Source organism: Amblyomma maculatum, chromosome 3 (genome assembly GCF_055883805.1).
Source record: "Amblyomma maculatum isolate TAMU_Amacu chromosome 3, ASM5588380v1, whole genome shotgun sequence".
Taxonomy (NCBI): domain Eukaryota; kingdom Metazoa; phylum Arthropoda; class Arachnida; order Ixodida; family Ixodidae; genus Amblyomma; species Amblyomma maculatum.
The window spans coordinates 67364497-67387504 of NC_139346.1; the positions used below are offsets into that span (position 1 = coordinate 67364497).

Genomic DNA, 23008 nt, shown 5'->3' on the forward strand with positions numbered 1-23008 from the left:
ATTTGTGATTATATTGGTCGTTACCGTGATGTTAGATAACAACTAAAAAATAAGATTTTCTCTTTTTTTTTTCTACATGTCGAAAATTTCTGGGTATGTCGATGGAAAATTGAAACATTTATTTTTGTGTTTCTTCTTCCGTACTGGAAGTAGGCGCGACTGACCATATCCTTACGAGTATAAAAATCATAAACAGGGACTAAGCCATTCAGGACGCCGACTTTGAGTACGCGTATACGCATGCGTACAAAGCACAAAACTTTAACTTGGCTCCTGTAGAAATCAGAAGGGAAAGCAACGTCACCATAAGAATAGCTGTTCAATTACATATCGAAGTGCAGCACGAAGTGGTACAGACGCTGAAGATACAGCAGAAAACCTTACTGATAAGATGCGCTCTTGTTAGCTTGTATCTGCTACGTCATCTCGAGTTACAGATTTTCCCGCGCACTGTAAATCCAGTGGACGCTGTGAGCGCGGTTCGATCCCAATAGCAATCTCTTGGAGCACGCGATAGATATCAGCGCTCACAATCAATTCGAGCGCTGTTGCACAGGAATATAACTACCTGCCGAGTTCGCGCACTAATCTGCACATAGACAAACGGAATGATTTTACTAATAATCCGCAGGAGACAGCGGTTCGAGCGCAGAGACTGGATCTACAGCCGCGATGGAAAGCATTACGCAGCCTGTTGTTCCTGGTGAGTAACCCGAAGCGCTCATTGCACATTTTCAGATATGGGACAGCCGAACTTAACCTTTTGAGGGCCGAATTGTTTTGAAAAAAACTTCTCCAGGTGGTCAAATTACTTTATTGCAGGTTTTGAAAGTTCATATGAGTAAAGTCAAGGAAAAGTTGTAGAAAAATATTAGGAACCATATTTTAGAGTCAACGTTGCTCAATAGGGCAAACTCAGGAACCTCAGAAAACGGCAAGGAGAGCAGAAATATCTCGTGAGCGTCAATCATAAATAAATTAACAGCAGCCCAAATAAATATGAATATCGGTTTCTGTGGACCCTGCACCGGGAGTGCCATAAAGATAAAAATCAAGTTTTGCGCGCCTACATTGCGATCACGGGGGGGGGGGGGGGGGGGGGGGCGAAACCATGCAAGGGCCTTGCCGCAGACCGGGCCACAAGCGGCAGCTAGGAATCAGTTCTGTTTATCCCCTGCACGGAAGGGCCCATAAAGATAGAAATCAAGTTTTGCGCCTCCGTTGCGATCACGTCTCGAAACCGAAACCGCGATAGGGCGGCGGCGTTACCGCAGACCAGGCTGCAGCTACGAATCGCTTCTGTTTATCTTCGCAAGAAGGCAGCGCCATGAATTTCAAGCGCTTCTGGGCCTAGGAGTTGGCAGCACCTCCCAGTGAGCATACACCGTCATTACGGCGCGAAATTTCAAACGGAGGATTGAAACCGTACCGGTACGGCAAAAACCTTGCGGGACGAAAAACCAACGCCTTACATGTACGGCCAAAGCCCTCAATGGTTTAAACCGCTTGACGTTGTCATATGGGGGCAGATGTCGCTCTAAAAGGTGGTGAAATTACCTTCCAAGCAGGCCAGACGTTAGCATGAGCTGCTGATGAGGATCGCGGCTGAGGGAAACGTAGATGCCTAGCGGTCAAGGGGAGTGGCTGTATAGGCGCCATTAGGCTCTCTAAAGGTGCGCGCAGTGGCAAGCATCCAAGTTATGAGGAGAATTCTCCTCTTCTTCATGCAGGAGGCGTGCTCGCTGCAACTGTTAGGAGAATTATTCATCCGATCTGCTTATTTACAACTGCCAAACTGGAAATCAATATGGTCGAGTTGAGTGAGACCTCTTGCGGCAGTAGTGCACCTGCTACACTATCACCTGCGTGAACCAGTTTTTTTTAGCATGTGTATCGAGAAGGGCATTCGCTATTTTTGTCTTTAAACTGAGATTTTTTAGATATTTAAAATAGCTCCTGCGCGCAGTTGTGCCATTTCTGGCGGACACCAAATAAGAAGTGAGTACTGTTGACAAATAAGGTAGTTAATTGTCTTCTAGCTGTTACAGTTAGCTATCCAGTAGCAATTAGAGGTTTGTAGCCAGCGATTAGTAGAGACGTCTGTTAACACATAGCTGTGTCGCAAAAACCGCCTTGATATCCCAAAAAGTGTACTTAAAAATATCAGCGCTGGATTTCTTCGAAACAACTTGCATATTTGCCACTTGGGTGAGCGGCGCTACCTTTTGTAAACTCGGCAACTCACAACCTTTTCCTTTCAAAACATGGAGAAAGCTAGCCGGTAAATGCATAATTTTTGTTCAAAACTACTTTCAGTGAACATACACCCGCGGACAAAACGAAACGCCACAGTTCACGTGACGAACACGTGAACCCAGTGGTCTTCCAGAAGCAATCCAACGCTAGGTGTTGGCGGCCATGTTCATTTCTCTGAAATGCGTAGATGCTTTAGGATCACGTGGTCGCTTTTCGGCAATAAAGATGCGAGTGGCATAGGGAATACCTGAAATTCTGGACAACCTATAGTACGACCTCTAGAAGCCGAGCTCAGGGAGCTGCCGCATGGAACACCATCAAAGAGCTGCATTGCAAAGGAACGAAGCCCTTTACTCTTGCATTAGATATTTCACTTTTGAGAAAGCCATGCCGGTGTTGGAAAAGGTGAACAAGAAATCTTTAAAACATGGTTGTGGGCATGCCGAGATTGCTTCATAGGCATTAAAATAAGTGCGGGTTGAAATTAAAAAAAAAACAGATAAATTATGTTAACTTGTAATCGCTTTACCTACTAAATTAGACTAGTTTACTTCTTTTCAGCGATTAGATCCAAGTGCGGGAAGGTGATCGGGAGTATTTAGCCGGCGTGTACATAGTAGTAGCCATTTCACATTCCTCAGATTAGTAATAGCCTTACCCCATTCCTAGATCACGGGTGTGAGTGAGCTCAGCAAAACTAATGCTATCGCATATTTCACGCGTAATGGCAATTAGGCAACTTTAACTTTTTCGGCACTAACTTTGGCAACATCCTTTGTAATTGTCGCATGATTACCTCTCAAAACTAGCTCAGATAGGTGAAAGGATGCGTTGCATGATAAAAAAAAAACTTTGGTAGGAAGGCTACCGTGGAAGCAAGGATGTCTGTCTGTCATGAGAGTTTATTCATAGAAGACTGCAAAGCTTATAGACCTTTAGCTTTTGCTGTGTATAATGTATATATCTGCATACCATGCTTCATGCATACATGCAGTGGTTTTTTTAGTTCTGTGTGTGAAATACGTTAAATTAAGCGTTTTTATTTTTCAAAATCTCATCTCTGTTCACACGTCATCCTGCACAGACACATTCCAAGTCTAGGTAGGCACCGTCCTTTCCAACAGTTGGTAATTGTGCCCGGATCTTCATATCTTGAAACATATTATGTATTTTGGCTGCAAACGCACTTTTGTCGCGCGAGAAGTTCTAAGACGAAAGTTGAGGCAACTAGAAGACGGAAAGGGCTTCCCTCTCCCTCTGTGTGTAAAGAGGGAGAGGGCTTCCGTGAATTATTGCAAGCGAGAGAGCTGAAAAGAGAAATTAAACACAGGAGTTCGTACAAGCCGCAATGTGTGCTGGCGTGCATGCATGCTCTAGCAATTCTCCGCTTGAGTGTAGAAATTTCAGCAAGCTCCACCTTTGGTAATTTATTATGGTGTTTAAAACGTGTACTGTGCTCTATTTCGTTTTTTATTATTTTACTTGCAGGAGGCCGAGCTCTTGAAGCTGACAACGGCAACGGTAACTGTTTTCTTCAACTTCCCTGGCTGCTAGCGTAATGAGTCTAGCTACACTCACTTTGTTCCCCTGAGCCAAACAGCGTGGGAAAAGCAAACCACATAAAAAAATCGAAGCTTATGCGTCCGCTCAGGAAACGAAATTCTGTAAACTTGCGAATATGGCGTTAGTGGAAACATCTTGATCTTATATGCGGCCCGCCGGTGTGGTGCAGTGGTTAAATCGCTCGCTACAGTGCCCAAGGATGCGGGATTGAATCTCGGCCGCGGCGGCCGCTTTTCGATGGAGGCGAAAATGAAGGCGTCCGAGTGCTGTGCGATGTCAGTGCACGTTAAAAATACCCCAGGTGGTCGAAATTTTCGGGACTCTCCACTACAGCGTTTCTAATACCCTGAGTCATCTTGGGACGTAAGAGTCGATAAATCAAAACGACTAAACCTAAACATGAATGAAAAAAAAAAAAAAACAATCTCAGAATGTGGCAGAGACAATATATATTTGGGATTTCTACTTTCTGTACCATGGATCGACTAGGACAAGGCCATTTCAAAGTTTCATTTTCAGCCGGTGGACAGTGCTTCGTGCCCTGCATACAAGTTTCTGTTAACGCTTTCCGTGTTGTATTTTATCACGTTTGGGCGCCAAACTTTATTAATAGTCTTAGAAGGCAGCTAGTGGATCTATATAGACTGCGCGTAACATTTCGCGAAAGATGATATGTCAGATGGTGTCCACAACAACATAGATTGCTCAATTTTTTTTCCTTGCTCGCCTGTTTTGTCGGTAATACAAAAGAGGTTAACTCACATTCATCTATTTAGGTCATTTGATAGCGAATCAGTCTACTATCCTTAGACCAAGGTGTAATTATAATTTATTATGATTCCAGACTAATGGGTGCAGTCAAATGTACAGCTCAGTGCTCGTTAAGGATGCTTCTACTGGCAACGTTATACACAACATTATGCTTTTTGGATGCTCTTTTCGAAACAGTGACAATGGCAACGACCCATGGACCTAAGGACTTATTGCGCCATACAAAACGCGCAAGCCCTATAGTGCCGATGCTGGAAACTTAGCGACGGTTACCGTGCTCGCCCATTATGTCATCGGTAATCTGCTAGCCGATGTCTTTCCGACATTCCTGCTACAGCTAAGGCATCCTAAGTTGTTTTGCACTCAAACGCGGCCACGGTCCAGTGGCTTTCAAAATGGCTTCAATGCTCCCGCGTTGGTGGTGCGAGCTGCTGCAGTACCCCAATGTACCTTCGAGGACGCTGCGTTGCGCTGTTACAGGTGTGGAATTTTGTGCTTGTCGTTTCTGTGTGCAGGAGAGACCAACGGCACGCACAACAAAGGCGAGTAATAATTCTTCTCTGCGGGCATTTCAGGCATATTAAACCCGTGTATAGAGAGAAGTCTGCATGACTTGGCAGCATTGGCATGTAGATATAACTTAGAGGCCAGTGCACACTGATAAAGTTGCGAGCATGTAACCGGCTGACAAGAACTGCAGCATTTATATTATCGAATAGCATTTAGTGCCAAATTGCTGATACCTGGCAACTCCTGCATCAATATAAACCGTATGAACACTCACGATGTCCAGTTAAAGTCTTAGGCAGGCTACGTCAAATTAAGCGAAAGATCGCTTACGATGCAGCCATATAGCTAGGTAAGCAAACCAATTCCGAAAGTATAAACATTTTACGGGAGGGTGATACAGTGGAGCCCGGATATATCGAACAAGAATATTTCAAACTACTGGCTACTTCGAACTGCGCGTATGAAACCTCTGAAAGTAGCGCTTCTCCGAGTGTCGCTCACCATTATTACTTCTCCCACGCCGATACTGGTCGGCTGCTCTGCCTTGGGTACTACAGGTACTATATATAGGCGATATAGTAACTATACTGAGTACCTGCTAATAGCGCCAGGGGTGTTAGAGCTACGAGAGGAATATAAGACACGCTTTAAGCTGGCATTCGATCTTTTTTACTCAATATGGATTCCCCTCGCTGCCATACGATGAAAGCAATGTAACTGACTACAGCTTCTTGCCGGCTCTCATTCCGCGTGCTTAGATTACAAATGCTTAAAATCGACTTAGGTCTATCAACGCTGAGCGGAAGGCAGCCAGCACAATCGCGGGCGGCGCATCGCTGCAAGCAGCTCATTGTCAGCCTGGGTGTAATGTATTCCCGCATCTAGGCTCGTCTATTGCTTTGTATTGTATGTCTAATTACTGATATATAAGTGCCATTTCCTGAATCCTTTCCAATTCGGCATATCCGTGCTTGACAGTAGGGGAGAGTCGGGATGTATGGGACGGTTGGAGGAATGGGACGTCTGGTGTATCTCTCCAGCAACTAGTTCAAAAACGTTCTACAGTTACTCACGAGATGACACTAGAATATCAATAGCGCGGTTTTAATGGCGGACGTCTTTGGCGGGTGCAAGTTACTGTGACAAGAAATTATCTGATTCACCTGTAAAACGTAAGTATCTGCAATCTCATTTACACCTTTCTCGTGTACAAAGGACTCTGGTGTCGCTAATACCAATTTTTCACCAAGAAGGCGGATCAAAATGTTTGGGTCTAAGGAGACAATTTTCGGCATTGAAGGTTTCTTTCTTTGAGCAGTGTAGCTTGGGAGGAATGGGACAGCTAAGGTGAGGGTGGAAAGGGACACTGTCCCATTACTCCCGCCATTAAGACTAGTGCTGCGACTAGCGGCTCTACTACAAGGCTGAGCCGCATTAACCTCGAAAGCAGAAATTTCCGTTTATTTCGCGTTTTGAGCTTACAAACATTCTGTGGAATGAAAATGGCTTAAGATAACAGTCAGACTGGCTAGATAAAAATTCACGTTAGGGTGCTTTAGATGGGGAACTAAAGAGGCATTATAAAACGATCGTATTGCTTCATTTACGAACTCCGATTGCTATTGTACTTTTTTGTGAGCCTCCCGGGTGAAGGGCATAAGTAGTAGGCTACAGTGCTGTTTAATACATGCTACATATTAAGCAAAGCCATCTTATTAGGAATTTGTGAGGGTGCTTCTTTATATTTGCATGCTATTGCTCCACCTACCTTTTCAAGAATATGCCAAGGGTGTGCAAGAAAAAGCATCCCGAGAGGGCTCGAGTATCGAACTGTTCGATGTTGAATGCTGTGAGAGTGGCGTGCGACTAAGAGACGTATAAGGGCCGTAGCAGAAGCTCTCAAATTGTCAAAATCATTCCTTGCTCGGGCTGTAAAGAAGTGCAAGGGTTGCAGTGCGAGAGGAAGTATCTTGTTCAGCTACAACTTGGTCTGCGGTATGGTCTTCACAGCAGAATATGAAGTACTCTTGAAATAATAATTGCTCAAGGCAAGCAAGATGCATTATGGACTTACAGGAGTGCAGGTTCATTCATTTGCATACCAGTTTGCCACAGCTTTAAGTCGCAAGTGTCCAACATCGTGGAAAGTCAACACATCAGCTGGAAGAGACTGGTTTAAGGGATATATGGACCGTCACCCTGAGCTATCACTTCGACTGCCCGAAGCGACCTGTCTTGTTCCGGCAACTAGCTTCAACAAGCCTAGAATCGATGCCTTCCTTTGAAATCGGAAAGCCGTGTACGACCGACACAAGCTAACTCTAGACCGCATCTACAACATTCTCGAAACAGGCTTCACAACTGCCCACAATCGGCCAAAGATTGTCGCAGCACGTAGAGAGAAGCAAATTGGCATCTGTGGAACGCGGAGAATTGGTGACCGTCTTGTGCACTGGCAATGCCATAGGAAACGCTCTGCCACCGGTATTAATTTCTCCACGAGGGGGATTTAAAGATTTTTTCCTGAAGGGCGCCCAAGCGGAAGCCTTGAATTGGCAAGCAGGTCTGGAACTGGATGTCCGGCACATTGTGACTTATACAAAGTGCTCCAAGGAAGAACCATTCTTTTAATTCTTGATAGTCATGAAAGTCATGTCAAACATCAGCGCCATCAACAAGGCCAAAGAAAGTGGCGTCGTTCTGCTGTCCTCTTCTTCACACTACAGCCAACGCTTGCAGCCACTTGATGTATCCGTATATGGATCATTCAAATCTCGTCACAACCCTACTTGCTACAACGTTGGATATCGTGGGATCCGCCTATGCATCAACGGTAATACAAAAGAACATAATCTTAGGGTTCCACAAAACAGGCATTTGACCTCCCAATAGCGAAATCTTCACTGTGGACGACTACATGATGTCGTCCGTCACTGACAGACCCGAAGCTTCCCCTAGCGGAGAGGTCTCACCATAGGCAGCCACTGCAATACGTGAAATGGATGATTCCAGCCTTCTGGGAAATGTTTTGAACTGAGAGACAGACGATGACGCAGCTTTAAACATCCTCGGAGATGTTGTCACGCCCACAGTCAATGAAGCTGCCTCGACTTCGACTGTTTTTCCCAGTCGATTGTCTCAAGCGACCTTAGGTCATATATCCTACGGCTGCACCGCGTAACCCAGGGCAAAAGGTAACGCTAAAGTACTTAAGACACCCCAGAGAAATGCGCGATCGAACAAGCAACTGCAGAGAGGTTGACGGCACAGTCAGAACAAAAGAACGCCGAAGACAGCAAATACTGCCGCCACTGCCTGTTCAAAAAGAAACCTGTGTCTTCATATAAAGACCACAGCTTTTCGATTGAAGAACTGAAGAAGAACTGAAGAACTGTTGATATTCCCTTTGGCGATTCCGACAGTGACATTTCAAGTGTCGACGATGAGAGGCTCGATATTTCTGACGTCGAATGGCCGAATGAAGCTTTTAAAGGGACAAAAGATGATTTTGTCCTTTTCAGGTTTTCTAAAAAACAAATCTGTCAATTATTGCGCGTTTAGAGTCGAGAGCAGTGATAACATCGACGCAAGTATCTGGTTCATTCGAAAGAAAGACGAGAGCTCCCAGTTTCATTTTCCTCTTCAGGAAGATAGAGCAACTGTACCAATGGCCGACATTGTCACGAAGGTGCCACTGCAGAATACTATCGGCGGAACAAAGCGCTTGCAGTCCTGCTTCAAGTTTGATGTGGAACTATCAGCTTATAATATTCGCTAAGGCAGTTGTCATCACAACATTACACACGTCCCATTCCTCCCAAGTGAAGTCCCAGTCAACCCTGGAGGAAGGTGGAATGGGACAGAGTTTGGCTTTTGTAAACTGTTTTTTTTTTACTCCTACTTCACAAGTGGTAGCAAATATTCATTCTCAGAATTTGTACAGCATGTTTGATTTATATTATAATAAAAATTAAAAAAGAAAATAAAAAAAATCTAAAAATTTATTTATGAAAAGTGTCCCATTCCTCCCGATCATTATTTCAAACAGCATTCAAAATAATCTCACAAGTTTTGCTTTGAGTTTGGAGCTGGCATTGTCACCTTTCTCAGCCGTTGTTGCATAGCTTTGTAGGCGGTATCGCAAACTTAGCAAAGTGTTGATGTTATGTATCATGCGCTTCTAACGGGCTGGTTATGAAAAGGAATAACCAATACTCGTATTATGCCAGTTCATCGTCATCATCATCATCATCATCAGCCTGATTATACCCACTGCAGGGCGAAGGCCTCTCGCATATTTCTCCACTTAACCCGGTTCTGTGCTAGCTGCATCCACTTGACCCCTGCGAACTTCTTAATCTCATCCGCCCACTTAACTTTCTGCCGCCCCCTGCTACGTTTTCCTTCCCTTGGAATTGCCAGTTACTTGGCTTATACTGCTCGCATTCGGTATACTTGGCATAAATAAACAAGATATCGCATTGTGCAGTTGTGTATTCATGAACGTACAGTTCACTGAACGTCGGTTAATTTATGAAGACCGGAGAAAGTGGCTGGTAAGCACACGCGTACTCGGAGTGCGTTCAGAAAGATGCTTTAACAACTAAAATGTGAAAGCTGCAATCAAAAATGGAAACTCTAGATATTAGAAACCTTTTTTTGTTCTTTTACTATCATCACTGACCTGACGCTACCACTATGTCTAGATGATATTCCTGTCCTGAAGCGGAGCCCCCCTCTACTGGAGAACGGAAATGGTAAGCAAGGTTTAAGAGTGAATGCCGTTGGGCGAATCGATCGCTCATACTTAAGCAAGAGAAATGCGCAAATAAACAACTCGAACGAGAAGACTGCAATGTATTTATGCATTTCGCTTGTTTATATCGGCAACACAGGAAGTATTTCTGGCTGGCTGCATACAAAATACTGTTTCACACAGTCAAAACGTTTTTGAACGGATGTCCATTGTTTGCGCGAATATCCGCAAAATATTTGATACATATTCGATTCGCCTTTGAAAGGAAATGCTATTCGCGCACGTACTCCCATGGTAATTCAACAAGGTTGACGACTGGGCAAGTTGGTAAGGGTTCATATTTAAGCAGCCAAAGGACGAGACACAGGAAAGAAGAGGACAGGACAAGGCTGGACTAGCAACTGAGTTTATTGAACAGAAGAAAACAGCGAAGAGTCTTTCCGAAAAGCACGCGCACAACCCAACCGGTGGAATGGCAGGAAATTGGGAAGAAGATGAAAAAGAAAATTCAAAGCCAATTCGAAGTCAAGGCCAAACTAACAACTTTTCTAATAGATCAAATTCCTTACAATGAAGGCTAACCGACGCCTTAGCCACACACTTGTCCTCGGCTTTAGCAATGTAATATGCTTCAACCAACTCTCTACAGAATTGATTACCATTGTTGTAAACTACACCCTTAATATTGAAATCAGACGCACAAAGCTCCCATGGTAAATAGTTTCTTTAGGGAGCAACTTACTAACCTGCTCAGGTGTCAAGCGTTTGATTGGGTACCGACAGGGTTCATAAGCACGTTGATGAGCTATTCAGTCGTCACATTACCTTTCCCGTTGTATCTAGAGTCGTCGCCTGACTCCGTTCCCGCCGAGGCTGGAGGAAATGGGGATGACACGAAGCAAGCAGGAACAACGGGTGCCCCAGAGAAACTTCCCAGCGGAGAGGCGAGGGCAAGTGATGAAGGTGCTTCACTTTCTACGTTTATGCCGTGTGTCACGTGGCTTAGGCCTTAGCTTGAATGAATGTTCCCATTCTGTTAAACATTCTATCCCATATGAATGAATGTTAGTAGCTTCTACATTTGAAGCAATCCCATATGAATGAATGTTAGTAGCTTCTCCATTTGAAGCAGGATGGTGTTGTGTGCCGCCGTATATGCTCACCTAGCTAATCAATCTTTCGTGTGTAATACCACGTAAAACTCCTAATTCTGTATGTGAAAACATAATGTTCCCATTCACTCAATCGAACTTTGAGTTGTGATCTTCTTTCTTAACATCACTGCTATTATTTTAAGTTACTTACCTTATACAGCAAGCACCTCTCATTAGTTTGTTCGTTAATTAATTATTTAATAAATAATAGTTAATTTTGCAGGAAAACAGACGGCCTGTAACATCCATTCCGCCTGGTTTGTACACGAGAATACAAACTAGAGAACTTTTATTAACCCTTCTTTTGAGGACTTTTCTTTTTCGAAATATTCAAAATAGGAAAACCAAAACGAAGTCAAGATTGCTGTTATGGAAATATTAACGCATCTTCCTCCTGCAAAGCTGTGAGAACAAATGAGATCCACTAATGGCTGTCCTGCGAGGAAACCATGAGTGAAACAAAAAAAAATTGAACTCAGGTAAAAAAAAAAAGCACTAACAGCCCTCAAAGTACCCCCCTCTGGTTTGCGGCATCGCTCCAAATGTGTGACGTCGCGGCACACACGGGAAAAGCAAAAAACTAAACACACACACATAACTGAAAAACGTGTTCTTCCGCGTTCATAGACTCGCGGACATTTACCAAAATGGTCACCTCCGATTGTCGCATCCGTCCGTCGGTGCAGGCGCTTGTCGCTGACACAGCGGTGTCATTTCGTAGGGCTCTATGGCGGAAAAGAGATTCAGTGAAGCGCAGAAAAGCGAAACGGTTTCGTGAAATCTCGATAGTGCTGAAATTCACAATCAGAATATATTTTACTATCATGTGTAAACGACTGTCCATCGAATTGAGAAAATGTACCCATTTCTCCTAGAACTCTCGAAGAATTTAGGAATTATTTGAGAGCACGGACTTACTCGAAGAAACCATGTTCCAAGCGCTACTCGTAGGTGCAAGGCGGTCGGTCCTGACGTCATGGTATAGCTCCGCAGCTATTAGATGGAGGGGGAGGGGGAGGTCCTTTGATAGCTGCATGCCACTTTTTTCTTGACCTGTATCCGACTATAGATCGTTTTGATGCACGGATGAAAATGAGCCTGGTTCACTCGTGAGAGTCTTCCTTATCAGCTTGAACGTATGATTTCTGAGCGTTTTGGTCATCATTTCTTTTCTTACTCCATCAGCGCTATTTTCGCATCAACTGCCAAAGCAAAGTCTTTCGGGGAAGGCTATCACAGAAGACATTAGGATGGTTAGCTGGTTGCGCCAGGTATTAAGAAATGATTAGCCTCTGCTACACTGAGTCTTCTCTTCAGTCGATAAAATTGTACATCCCCGTAACAACATCTAGAGCGAAATAAGGCGAGAAAACTCGTCAATTTGCCGACGGCTCGAAACAAAACAATATTTATTTATTTTGTAGTGAACTACACGAGGATATACGAAGACGAGGATTAAGTAGGTGAGAATATCACGAAGACGAGGATAAGGACGACGAAGTGCCGCTGCGCTGCTCGTGCTCGCTTGTGGAGACTGAGACTGGCTGTGTTCTTGTGTGGTTCGCCGTGAAACTTCGACAGGGCTATTATCCCTGTTAAAGCACAGTAAAAACCCCCTTTCACTTGGTGGAGGTGAGCATTTCCTGCCGCCCTGGAGCTCCGCAGCCGCACACTCCCGACACAAGCAATGACCGACGCTACTACCCCCAGTCCAACCAGCCCCTCATCCGCGGTGTTCTGCGCTGGAGCTTTGCGCCAGCGTGATCCTCCAATCTTCAGCGGAACCGGCGACCATGACGTGGAAGACTGGCTGGCCTCATATGAGCGGGTCAGTATTCACAACCACTGGGACGACAACCAAAAACTCAATAACGTCATTTTCTACCTAACGGACGTTGCAAACCTATGGTTCCGCAACCACGAGGCCGATATCACATCGTGGTCTACTTTCAAAGCTAGTTTTGCCGATATTTTCGGCCGGCCTGCAGTGCGCAAATTGCGCGCTGAGCAACGCCTGCGCGGCCGTGCACAGCTTCCTGGTGAGAATTTTACCAGCTATATTGAAGATGTCGTAGACCTCTGCAAGCGCGTGGACGCTTCAATGTCAGAGAGCACCAAGATAGATCACATTATGCAAGGCATTGATGATGACGCGTTCCAGATGCTTCTGGCTAAAAATCCAGCCACCGTCGTCGACGTTATCAACGCATGCCACAACTTTGATGAATTACGCAAGCGCCGTAACATCACTCGCTCTTCGCTCTCAAACCCCGCGCCGCTTGCAGCTTTAACACCTGAAGCAGACCAGTCCACCTTGCTGCCACAAATACAGCAGTTCGTTCGAGAAGAAGTTGCCCGTCAACTATCCCTCGTTCGCCAACGTCCTGACGCTCCCACTCCTTTAGTGCCAAAGCTGCAGCAAGTCATCCGCCAACAAGTTGCGGAAGCACTCCCCACGCTTCCTGAAACTCCTTCTGTTGCTCCTTTGACATACGTCGAAGCACCAGTCCAGTATAGTCAACCTGCTGTTCCAGCCCCTTTGACCTACGCGGCTGTGGCTGCGCGGCCACCGCCTGAGCCATCACAACCCATGCAGCCTGTTCTACGCCCTGCACCGCTTTCTCAAACAGCCCCGCTTCATCCGCCCACTGCGCGCTATTACAACCCTTGGCGTACTTCTGACAATCGTCCTATTTGCTACTACTGTGGTTTCGCTGGACATGTGGCCCGCCGATGTCGTCGTCGCATGGCCGAGCCTGCGTCTTCTGATTACTCGCCACCGCTGCTTCGTTCTGCCCACTCTCCGCCTGCGTATGCCCCAGAACAGCGTTCATATACAACGCGTCGTTCTCCTTCTCCGCGTCGCCGGTCACTGTCACCAATGCGCCGGCGACCACCACCTGCTGACGAGGGAAACTAAGCTCCGCGGTTCCTGAGGCAAGAACTGCGTACTCTGCGAAAAGCTCAAGGCCTCATATTCCACCCACGAACATTATAATGATTTCTATCGATGGTCTGTCCGTATATGCGCTGGTCGATACGGGTGCTGCAGTGTCAGTGATTCATGAGCAACTCTGCCGACGATTACGAAAAGTTACGACGTCATTTAACGGTTTGTCGCTCCGCACTGCCAGTGAAGAGAGGATTGCACCTTTAGCAGCATGTACAGCGCGTGTCGTCATTGAAGGTATTTTGTACAGTGTCAAGTTCGTAGTTTTGTCATCTTGTTCTCACGACGTGATCCTCGGATGGGACTTCTTGTCTAAAAATAACGCCGTGATCGATTGCGCCCGAGCTGAAGTAGAATTTTCTGCACTGTGCGACGCACTGCCCGACGACAGCCGTTCAGTGTGTCCTCAAAAGCTGACCATCGCTGAAGATGTCGATGTAGCACCAGAGGCTTGTGCCCTTGTGCCTCTTTCGTGTCCTGCCGCGTCAGACGTTAGTGTTTTATTTACACCGTCTGCATCCTTCATCCACCGCAAGAACCTGCCGCTGCCATCTGCTGTTCTCGATGTTCACGGTGGCTTCACGAAGCTACTCATCTACAATCCGTCCCCACGCCCGATTACTCTGCTACGTGGGGAATCTCCCGGTTCCATTCAACCAGCCCACCTTCTCTCTGACCTGGATGCCTCCGAGACCTACCGCAGTAACTACATTGATGCTCTGCAGTCCGATCCGACGCCTGATTCGTTGCCAGACGACTTCTTCCGAACCGCCATCGATGAGGCTCTTCCTTCCACCTACCGGACTCAGCTCGTGGCCCTTTTACAGACATTTCGCTTTGCTTTCGATGCCGCCCACACACCTCTCGGCCGCACTTCAACAGTCGCGCATTACATTCAGACCGGCTCTAACTCGCCTTTTCGACAGCGCCCCTATCGTGTGTCAGCGGCAGAGCGTCGCGTGATCAATGAACAAGTTGAGGACATGCTACAACGTGGTGTAATTCGTCCATCACAAAGCCCCTGGTCCTCACCAGTGGTGCTAGTGAAAAAGAAAGATGGCTCGTTTCGCTTTTGTATTGATTACCGGCGCCTCAACAAAATTACCCACAAGGACAATTACCCCCTTCCGCGTATAGACGACGCTCTTGATTGCCTCCAAGGTGCCGAGTACTTTTCATCTCTTGATTTACGTTCAGGTTACTGGCAAGTACCAATGGCCGCCTGTGACAGAGAGAAGACCGCATTTGTGACGCCGGATGGCCTCTATGAATTTAATCTGATGCCCTTCGGTCTGTGCAATGCGCCCGCCACATTCGAGAGGATGATGGATAACATCTTGCGGAAGTTCAAGTGGCACATCTGCCTCTGCTACTTGGACGACATTGTTGTCTTTTCCGCCGACTTCGCTACGCACCTAGAGCGCTTACGGCAAGTTTTGGTTTGCCTTACTGACGCCGGCCTGCAGCTGAATCTCAAGAAGTGTCACTTCGGTGCCAGGGAGTTGACTATTTTGGGGCACATCGTCTCTAAGGAAGGTGTTCGCCCTGATCCGGTCAAGCTGCGCGCAGTGGCGGAGTTTCCTAAGCCGGTTTCTCTCAAGCAACTTCGAAGCTTCATAGGTCTATGCTCCTATTTTCGGCGCTTCGTGCAGAATTTTGCTTCGATAATTGCACCCCTGACGAAACTACTCGGAGGAAACAGTGACTTAACTGCGTGGTCGGTCGAGTGCGACGAAGCGTTCAACGCATTGCGCCGTCTTTTGACTTCGCCACCAATCCTTCGCCACTGCGACCCGACAGCACCCACCGAGGTCCATACTGATGCGAGTGGCGTTGGCCTCGGAGCTGTCTTGGCACAACGGAAAAACGGTTTTCACGAATACGTCGTCGCGTACGCGAGTCGTATCCTCTCTAAAGCTGAGCGCAACTACTCAGTTACAGAAAAGGAGTGTTTGGCAATTGTGTGGGCATTAACAAAATTCCGACCCTACCTTTACGGTCGCCAGTTTGACGTCGTCATGGACCACCACGCGTTATGTTGGCTGTCCTCTCTTAAAGACCCGTCCGGCCGCCTCGCACGATGGGCTCTCCGCCTACAGGAATTTGACATCCGCGTTATATATCGCTCTGGCCGTAAACACATGGACGCCGACGCACTATCTCGTTCTCCCGTCTCCAACGAACCTGCTTGCTCTACGGCGGCTGATCCCGTCCTCTCCTCTCTAACCATCGCTGACATGCCTGCGGAGCAGCGAAAAGACCCGTGGCTCGCATCTCTTATCGAGATCGTGTCCGCTTCTCCTAACGCTGCTGCGCCTTCTCGGGCTTTACGCCGTCAAGCACCACACTTTGCCCTACGAGACGGTCTTCTGTACCGCCGCAATTATATGACTGATGGTCGACGGTGGCTTCTCGTCATTCCCCGCCATTTACGACATGAAATTTGCACCTCTTTCCATGCCGACCCTCAGTGTGCCCATCCTGGTGTATTGAAGACGTTTCAAAGGATCTCTCAACGCTACTATTGGCGCGGCATGTACGGGTATATTCGCAAATACGTCCGCTCCTGCATCGCCTGTCAGCGCCGAAAGTCATCCACACCTCGTGCTTCTGGCCCCTTACAACCACTTCCATGCCCGGCCCGCCCTTTTGACCGCATTGGCGTTGACCTTTACGGGCCACTTCCCTGCACGATTTCTGGGAACCGGTGGATTATCGTCGGCATCGACCACCTCACCCGGTATGCCGAGACCGCCGCTTTACCCGCCGCTACTGCCCGTGAAGTTGCCCTGTTCTTGCTACATTATTTTGTTCTTCGCCACGGCGCGCCGCGAGAGCTGCTGAGTGACCGAGGACGCGTCTTCCTTTCCAACGTCGTTGAATCTCTACTAGCCGAATGTCGCATCATACACCGGACCACAACAGCCTAACACCCTCAAACAAACGGGTTGACTGAGCGCTTCAATCGCACTCTCGGAAATATGCTGACGATGTACGTTGCCGCCGATCAGACTAACTGGGACGCTGTCCTTCCTTTCGTGACATACGCTTATAACACCGCCACGCAGTCAACTACTGGATTTAGCCCTTTCTTCCTCCTTTATGGGCGTGAGGCGTCGTCCACGATGGACACTATTTTACCATATCGTTCCGACTCCTCCGAGTGTACTCTCCTTTCAGACGTTGCCAAACATGCGGAGGAATGTCGCCAGTTGGCCCGGTGTTTTACATCGGAATCTCAAGGCCGCCAAAAGCATCACCGCGACAAAGATCAGACGCCACACGTTTTTCCTGCAGGATCCCTTGTTTGGCTTTGGGTTCCCGGCACCCCACCGGGATTGTCATCAAAATTTCGAACCGAGTATCACGGCCCCTACCGCATTGTCCGTCAAACCTCCCCTGTGAATTACATCGTCGAGCCACTCACTACCTCTTCGGACATGCGTCATCGCGGCCGCGAAACTGTGCACGTGAGCCGCCTCAAAACCTACTACGATCCGCTCCTCTTACCCTCACCATAGGTTGCCAGGATGGCTCCTCCTCGCTCCGGGGGAAATTGTAGTGAACTACACGAGGATATACGAAGACGAGGATTAAGTAGGTGAGAATATCACGAAGACGAGGATAAGGACGACGAAGTGCCGCTGCGCTGCTCGTGCTCGCTTGTGGAGACTGAGACTGGCTGTGTTCTTGTGTGGTTCGCCGTGAAACTTCGACAGGGCTATTATCCCTGTTAAAGCACAGTAAAAACCCCCTTTCAATTTATTTATTTATTTATTTATTTATTTATTTATTTACTCATTTATTTATTTATTTATCCTCATACCCACAGTGCCATTGTCTGGCATTACAGTAATGGGGGGGAGGGGGGGAAGAAAAAGTATACAAATTCTACCGCGCATGCAGGCGGTCTACAAAAAAAAAAAGATAACATTTAGATGGAAAGAATACGGAATTATAACACACAAAAAATGTCACAGCATGGAAGAAAATGAATCATTTGATAATATGGACACTACCTCCTGGGACAGCTTGTTCCATTCCAAAATCCTTTTGGGGGAAAAAAGACATTGTGAAAAGGTCAGACCGGCATCTGTATTCTTTAAGTGAATGATCTCTCCGTATATGGTCATCTTCTGCCTGACTATAACCGCTCCAGGATGGAGGCCTATCCTTTATTAGTCCAATTAACCTGGTCCTGTGCTAGCTGTGTCCACTTGACTCCTGAGAACTTCTTAACTTCATCCGCCCCGTCCTACGCTTTCCTTCCTTTGGAATCCACTTTGTTACCCTAAGCGACCATCAATTATCCCTTCTTCGTAATAAATGCCCTGTCCATGTAAATTTCTTCTTGATTTCCAATAGAATTCGCTATATGGTACGTGCAAGCAGACTTCGTTAGATCGCGGTTTACTGACAATGCATGCAAAAGCTTTATCGATCCCGGGCGGTAGTTAAGAGGGCCACTGACACACACAATCAAGAACGCCGTTCGAGTAGTGTAGACCAAATTGTAGACGAATGCGTTCGCTGTAGTCAAGGCCGGCCTGGTGCACAGCACAGACAAACGTTCATTTTTTGATCCCTAGGTTCGGCTGCGGACGACAGTCTGACGAAGTCTAAATACACGACTGGAGCCATTGAACTGGGGCCAATTGAGGCAAGTGCGACAATAGATGACAAAATAACGCCAGAGGCGACCTCGGTGGCGTCTCAGGCTCTGCCATCAGACGGGGATGCCACCAACAGCCCGGGCCAGGATGAAACCGGAGGTCCTGCGGCAAAATCGACCAATGAAAGGACGACCAGAATTGCTCACTCTGAGCAAGATTCCCCCAAAGACGACGAGTCAGTGGCTTCTGGCAAAAGTGTGTCCGACGCTGGTGCGACTGAAGCGGAAGCCAAAGCCGAGGGTGCTGCTGTAGCTGACGAGCCGGACGGTGCGGAGGCAGCAGCGGGCGCATCTTCGGACGAAGGAGCCGCGGCTGAGAATGCGGAATCTCGGGTGCGGCGTAGTTTCAAAGCAGCTGGCAGGACCCCAGGGGAGCCGACAATTATCTCCGTCGGGAAAGTGGAGGCGAATGGAGCCCTTGACGCCTTCAACATGGCCCGGAAGCTGGCCGAGGCGCTTTCCAAGAGTAAGTGGCGCTCAGCGAGCCCGTATGTTTTTATTTTTTAAAGCGCTTCTGTATTGTCCCCTGCCTTCTTGTAGCGCTCTGGAACACCAAATATACCCATTAGCATGAAACTCTCACACTATTAAGTACACCATTACAGCTGTCCCCGATTCAACAGCGCTGGTCCACTGCGCATTTGTTGCTCCCGTGCAGTTCAGTTAAAAAACACGAGAAAAATGTCAATGATTTTTTAGTGCGTGCAGATTATCAACAGATTTTGTTGACATAGGATGCAGATTTGGTGTTTTTGTTTCTTTCAGTTTCTATATACATTTATTCTGCATATTCTACTGCCGCAGAAACAGTATTGAAGTGACCTATGAGATAGCTGTATCCATGCATGTACAAAACAAATGTTCGAGGTTGATATGGCAGGCATTGACAGCTGCTTCTTATGCACATACGAACACAATTTCTTTCATAGCGGCCAATTTGTCTCGGCATCCTACTAAAAGAGCCCTGATTTGCTATTTTTAAATCAAATGTTTTGCAGCGGTAAAACTCGTGAGTCTCGTGGCGTATTCCTTTGACAAAATAATAAAATGTGCATAACACAAATACAGCGTTCGACAATTATGTGAACAGCCTCGCTACCCATGTTATTGAACCAAAATGGGTGTACGCTGCAACGAGCGAAGCTTTCGGCTTGAAACTTGTGAAAAACTACTTAAGGCACAACTACATTAGGCCTGTGAGCTGTGCTAAGTGAGCCCGAGGGTCGACCAATCTAAACGAGTGTTTCAGCGACTCAAACGCTTCTTGTAAAAAAGGCAACTGCGTTGTTTTCCTATACCTTTCGTTTTCGGTGTACTACCAGCGCTGCGTGTTCTGAGCATTCGATCTAGGTACGTAGGGAGCGTATGATGCGTAGTTGCATGGGATTAAGTTCTCTACCATGAATGGCAAAAGTACATTTTGGAAGTAATTAATTTAAATTTATATTTCATTTCCAAAGCACATGGAATTCCATTAAAGTTACACACCGATTTCATCCCATGAGTAATGGCACTGCAATTTCATTACTTTCGGAAAGTAATGCAATTCAATTTAAATTACTTTCTAGTCTTTTTATGCACGGACATTTGACGTTTCTTAGTTTACTGCACCAGATAGTCAACTAAGTTTCTCGTTCAGGGTCCAAATTTTACAAACGCACAATTTTTTTACATCTGTGTAGTATTGCGGTGAAACTTAACTGTCAGGGTGCTGCCTGTTTACTCGGCACCCCTGTCCGTTCTACTCTGTTGTCTCTGAATCGCCTCCTTATTGCTTTCTTCTTCCCTGGGGTTCTCACCCAGCGGGTCCTTCATCTTGGCAGCACCTTGACACGCTCCACTGCCGTCACGCAGGCTTCCCTCCCTTCGCTATAACAGGCTGGTCTCGCTTGCAGTGGCTGCGGGACGATCATTTGTCCCTTTTAATAGCACCAGACTTCCATGCAGTGTCAGCCTCTCGCCTCTAGTACTGGCCGCCTGTACGGTGCAGCTTGTCTTCCTAACTAGCCAGTACAATCTGTTCGAACAAGTAGCCACCTCCACACTTGTCTGCGCGCACGCACAAAGCCACACACCTTGTCTTTTAAATATGAAAACGACACGAAAAAGACGAAGAAAACAACAAAAAAAAGCAAAACGCTCTTCCATATTGCACTCAAGATATCAGCGCGACCCCAATGAATGGCTGCCCAGAACTAACCACCCAGTTCGAAGCTTCCGATAAACATTATTTGTTGTTTCGGCGGTACTTCGTCGCAGTTTCAGTCCTTGAATGTTGGCGTCATGCATGTTTCCACACTCCTCTTCGCGCCTTCTGGGGTGAGAAGCGCAACTAAACACCGCTATGTCTTGGCCGATGTTGCCAATGTAACCATGAGTCGGAGCTCATCTGCGCCCGCTCCCACAAGTCCTCAGAGTTCGGCGCTAAAGGGTTCCCTTGCAGGTTGTTCAGACCTTATAAGCGGTTCCTATATGGAACGCGGCCCCGTGTAATATACTTAAAATATAGCTTTGACACTGTTCTAACTGCACATGCGAGGAACTTTACACCGCAAAAAAAAACGTTTATTTAGCAGGAATGTTATTCTACATATTTTCGTGGCATGTGTACAGGAATCTCGGTTCCATACAAGCAGAAACATTAAAAAGTTGTACCCAAATTCCAGTTCTTAAACTGAATTAGTGTTTAACAAGATTGAGCCTTGCAAAAGCAGTTTGTGAGCCACTGCATGTATAAACACAGGCCTGTTCTTTACGCAATTTGTGCCAGTAGGTGCTGCGCAACCTATCGGTGAGATCGTTTCTCTTTTTCTTGGTTTTCAGTTGCACACATCACCTTTTCCCATCTTTCAGATAAGAGCGTTGACCACAGTTCCTCAACGATGAAGGTTCCCTTCTTGACTGTGCCCAGCGGAGACCCGAGTTCGTCTACCTTCCTGGCGCTTGTGACAAAGGAAAGCACAGCTCAAGCAAACGACACCGGGGAGCGAGGCATTTAGAACAATAAAAGACTCCTCCTCGGTCGAGTAACAAACATAAGTACCGGTACACAGCCACGTAACGCCTGCAGCCTTTCTTCTTCTACAAGCGTTGATACGCAGCACGTTCGTGTGCGGGCGTGAGGTGCGAAGACGACATTATACAATTAGTCCTGCCAATTATATGAACGACATTTCAAGAAAATTTCAGGAAGTCACCTGGCGAAATTATCGCGCTCGCATGGTCAGGAGAACCGATCCCATGTATACCGGGTCTCTCATTTATTCACAGGAAACGGCTGTGTCTCGCTTTCGATAGTTTCGTAGTTGCATCGCAGCCTATTCCGACAATTGACTCTGTGAAACTACTGGCATTTCTTGTTTTGTTAGGTGCATATAAAAATGTCTGGCGACCGCTTCATCAAAACAAAACAGTGGGTTTTACTGTGTACATGCATAGAGTGCCAACCTTCCGGTAGTACTCCTACCGTAACACTGTGCGCAGTTTTGCACAAAATATTAAACTCCGAATATATTCACCTGATGTTTATTTCAGATGTTTTGTTGAGTTTCGGTGTTTTCGGGTTAGGGTCTCTGGCACATGCCGTTGGCTTAGCGGGTGACGACAGATAGACGGCAGTGGTTTCAAATTGTTTGTCAATTTATTTTGCTCCATCCCATCGTCGACCACCGAGGACCATCGTGGACCACCGTTTGAACTGAAGTTCTTTTCCAGAAAAATAAAATTGTAAAAGCTGACAATATTTACAAATACAAACTCATAAGAAATTACTCTAGAGCGGTACAAGGAAAGCTCGATTCTTTTCTCACACTAGCCAATCTACAGAAACAGCATTATACTTACCCTCACCGCCATCAACTGCCATGGAAAATTCCTTTCTCACGAACCAACTATGGCCGTCAACGAATTGCTCACACACTTTCAAACACACTAAACTAATTCTAAGATATAATTCTAAAATAAATAAATTCTAAGATAATTTCAAAGATATGCATTTTGCTCAGTTCCATTACAGTTGTTTTCCTTTGGGAATTAGTTTAGTGTGTTTGGAAGTGTGTGAGCAATTCGTTTCACAACCGCCTCATGTGAAACGAATAGCTCACACACTTCCAAACACACTAAACTAATTCACAAAGAACATAACTGTAATGGAACTGAGCAAAATGCATATCTTAGAAAGATTTCTGTATTGCCGCAAAGATTAAAAAATGTGTTTCTATCCTGTACTTTGTTTCTCATTGTGAATTAGCCTACAATATTTATTTTGCTCATTGTATAATATTCAATGTGTATTTTTGCGTACAATCATACATTATTTGTATTTTGCATCCCTATATGACCGTGTAATAATATTTTACTCTCTACAATTGTTGAAG

General features: G+C 46.3%; 1 protein-coding gene and 1 pseudogene across 1 annotated transcript; both read left to right on the forward strand.

Moving 5' to 3' along the window:
- The first annotated feature begins 587 nt into the window (after nt 1–587).
- LOC146194897 (uncharacterized) lies at nt 588–22632 on the forward strand. The gene is made up of 6 exons (XM_084596146.1): nt 588–703; nt 3745–3777; nt 9807–9857; nt 10700–10819; nt 18550–19098; nt 21486–22632. The coding sequence occupies exons 1-6, from the start codon at nt 673–675 to the stop codon at nt 21629–21631; spliced, it is 930 nt and encodes a 309-aa protein (XP_084452272.1). The 5' UTR covers nt 588–672; the 3' UTR covers nt 21632–22632.
- Nucleotides 6881–7992, forward strand: LOC146194898 (uncharacterized; annotated as a pseudogene).
- Nucleotides 22633–23008: the final 376 nt, after the last annotated feature.

Bases quoted from the DNA above. Each gene is read 5' to 3' on its own strand.
- LOC146194897 (XM_084596146.1), top strand. From the start codon at position 673: ATGGAAAGCATTACGCAGCCTGTTGTTCCTG. The intron at 3,778-9,806 runs GTAACTGTTTTC...CACTATGTCTAG, and splicing joins TGAAGCTGACAACGGCAACG to ATGATATTCCTGTCCTGAAG. The intron at 19,099-21,485 runs GTAAGTGGCGCT...CCCATCTTTCAG, and splicing joins GGCCGAGGCGCTTTCCAAGA to ATAAGAGCGTTGACCACAGT.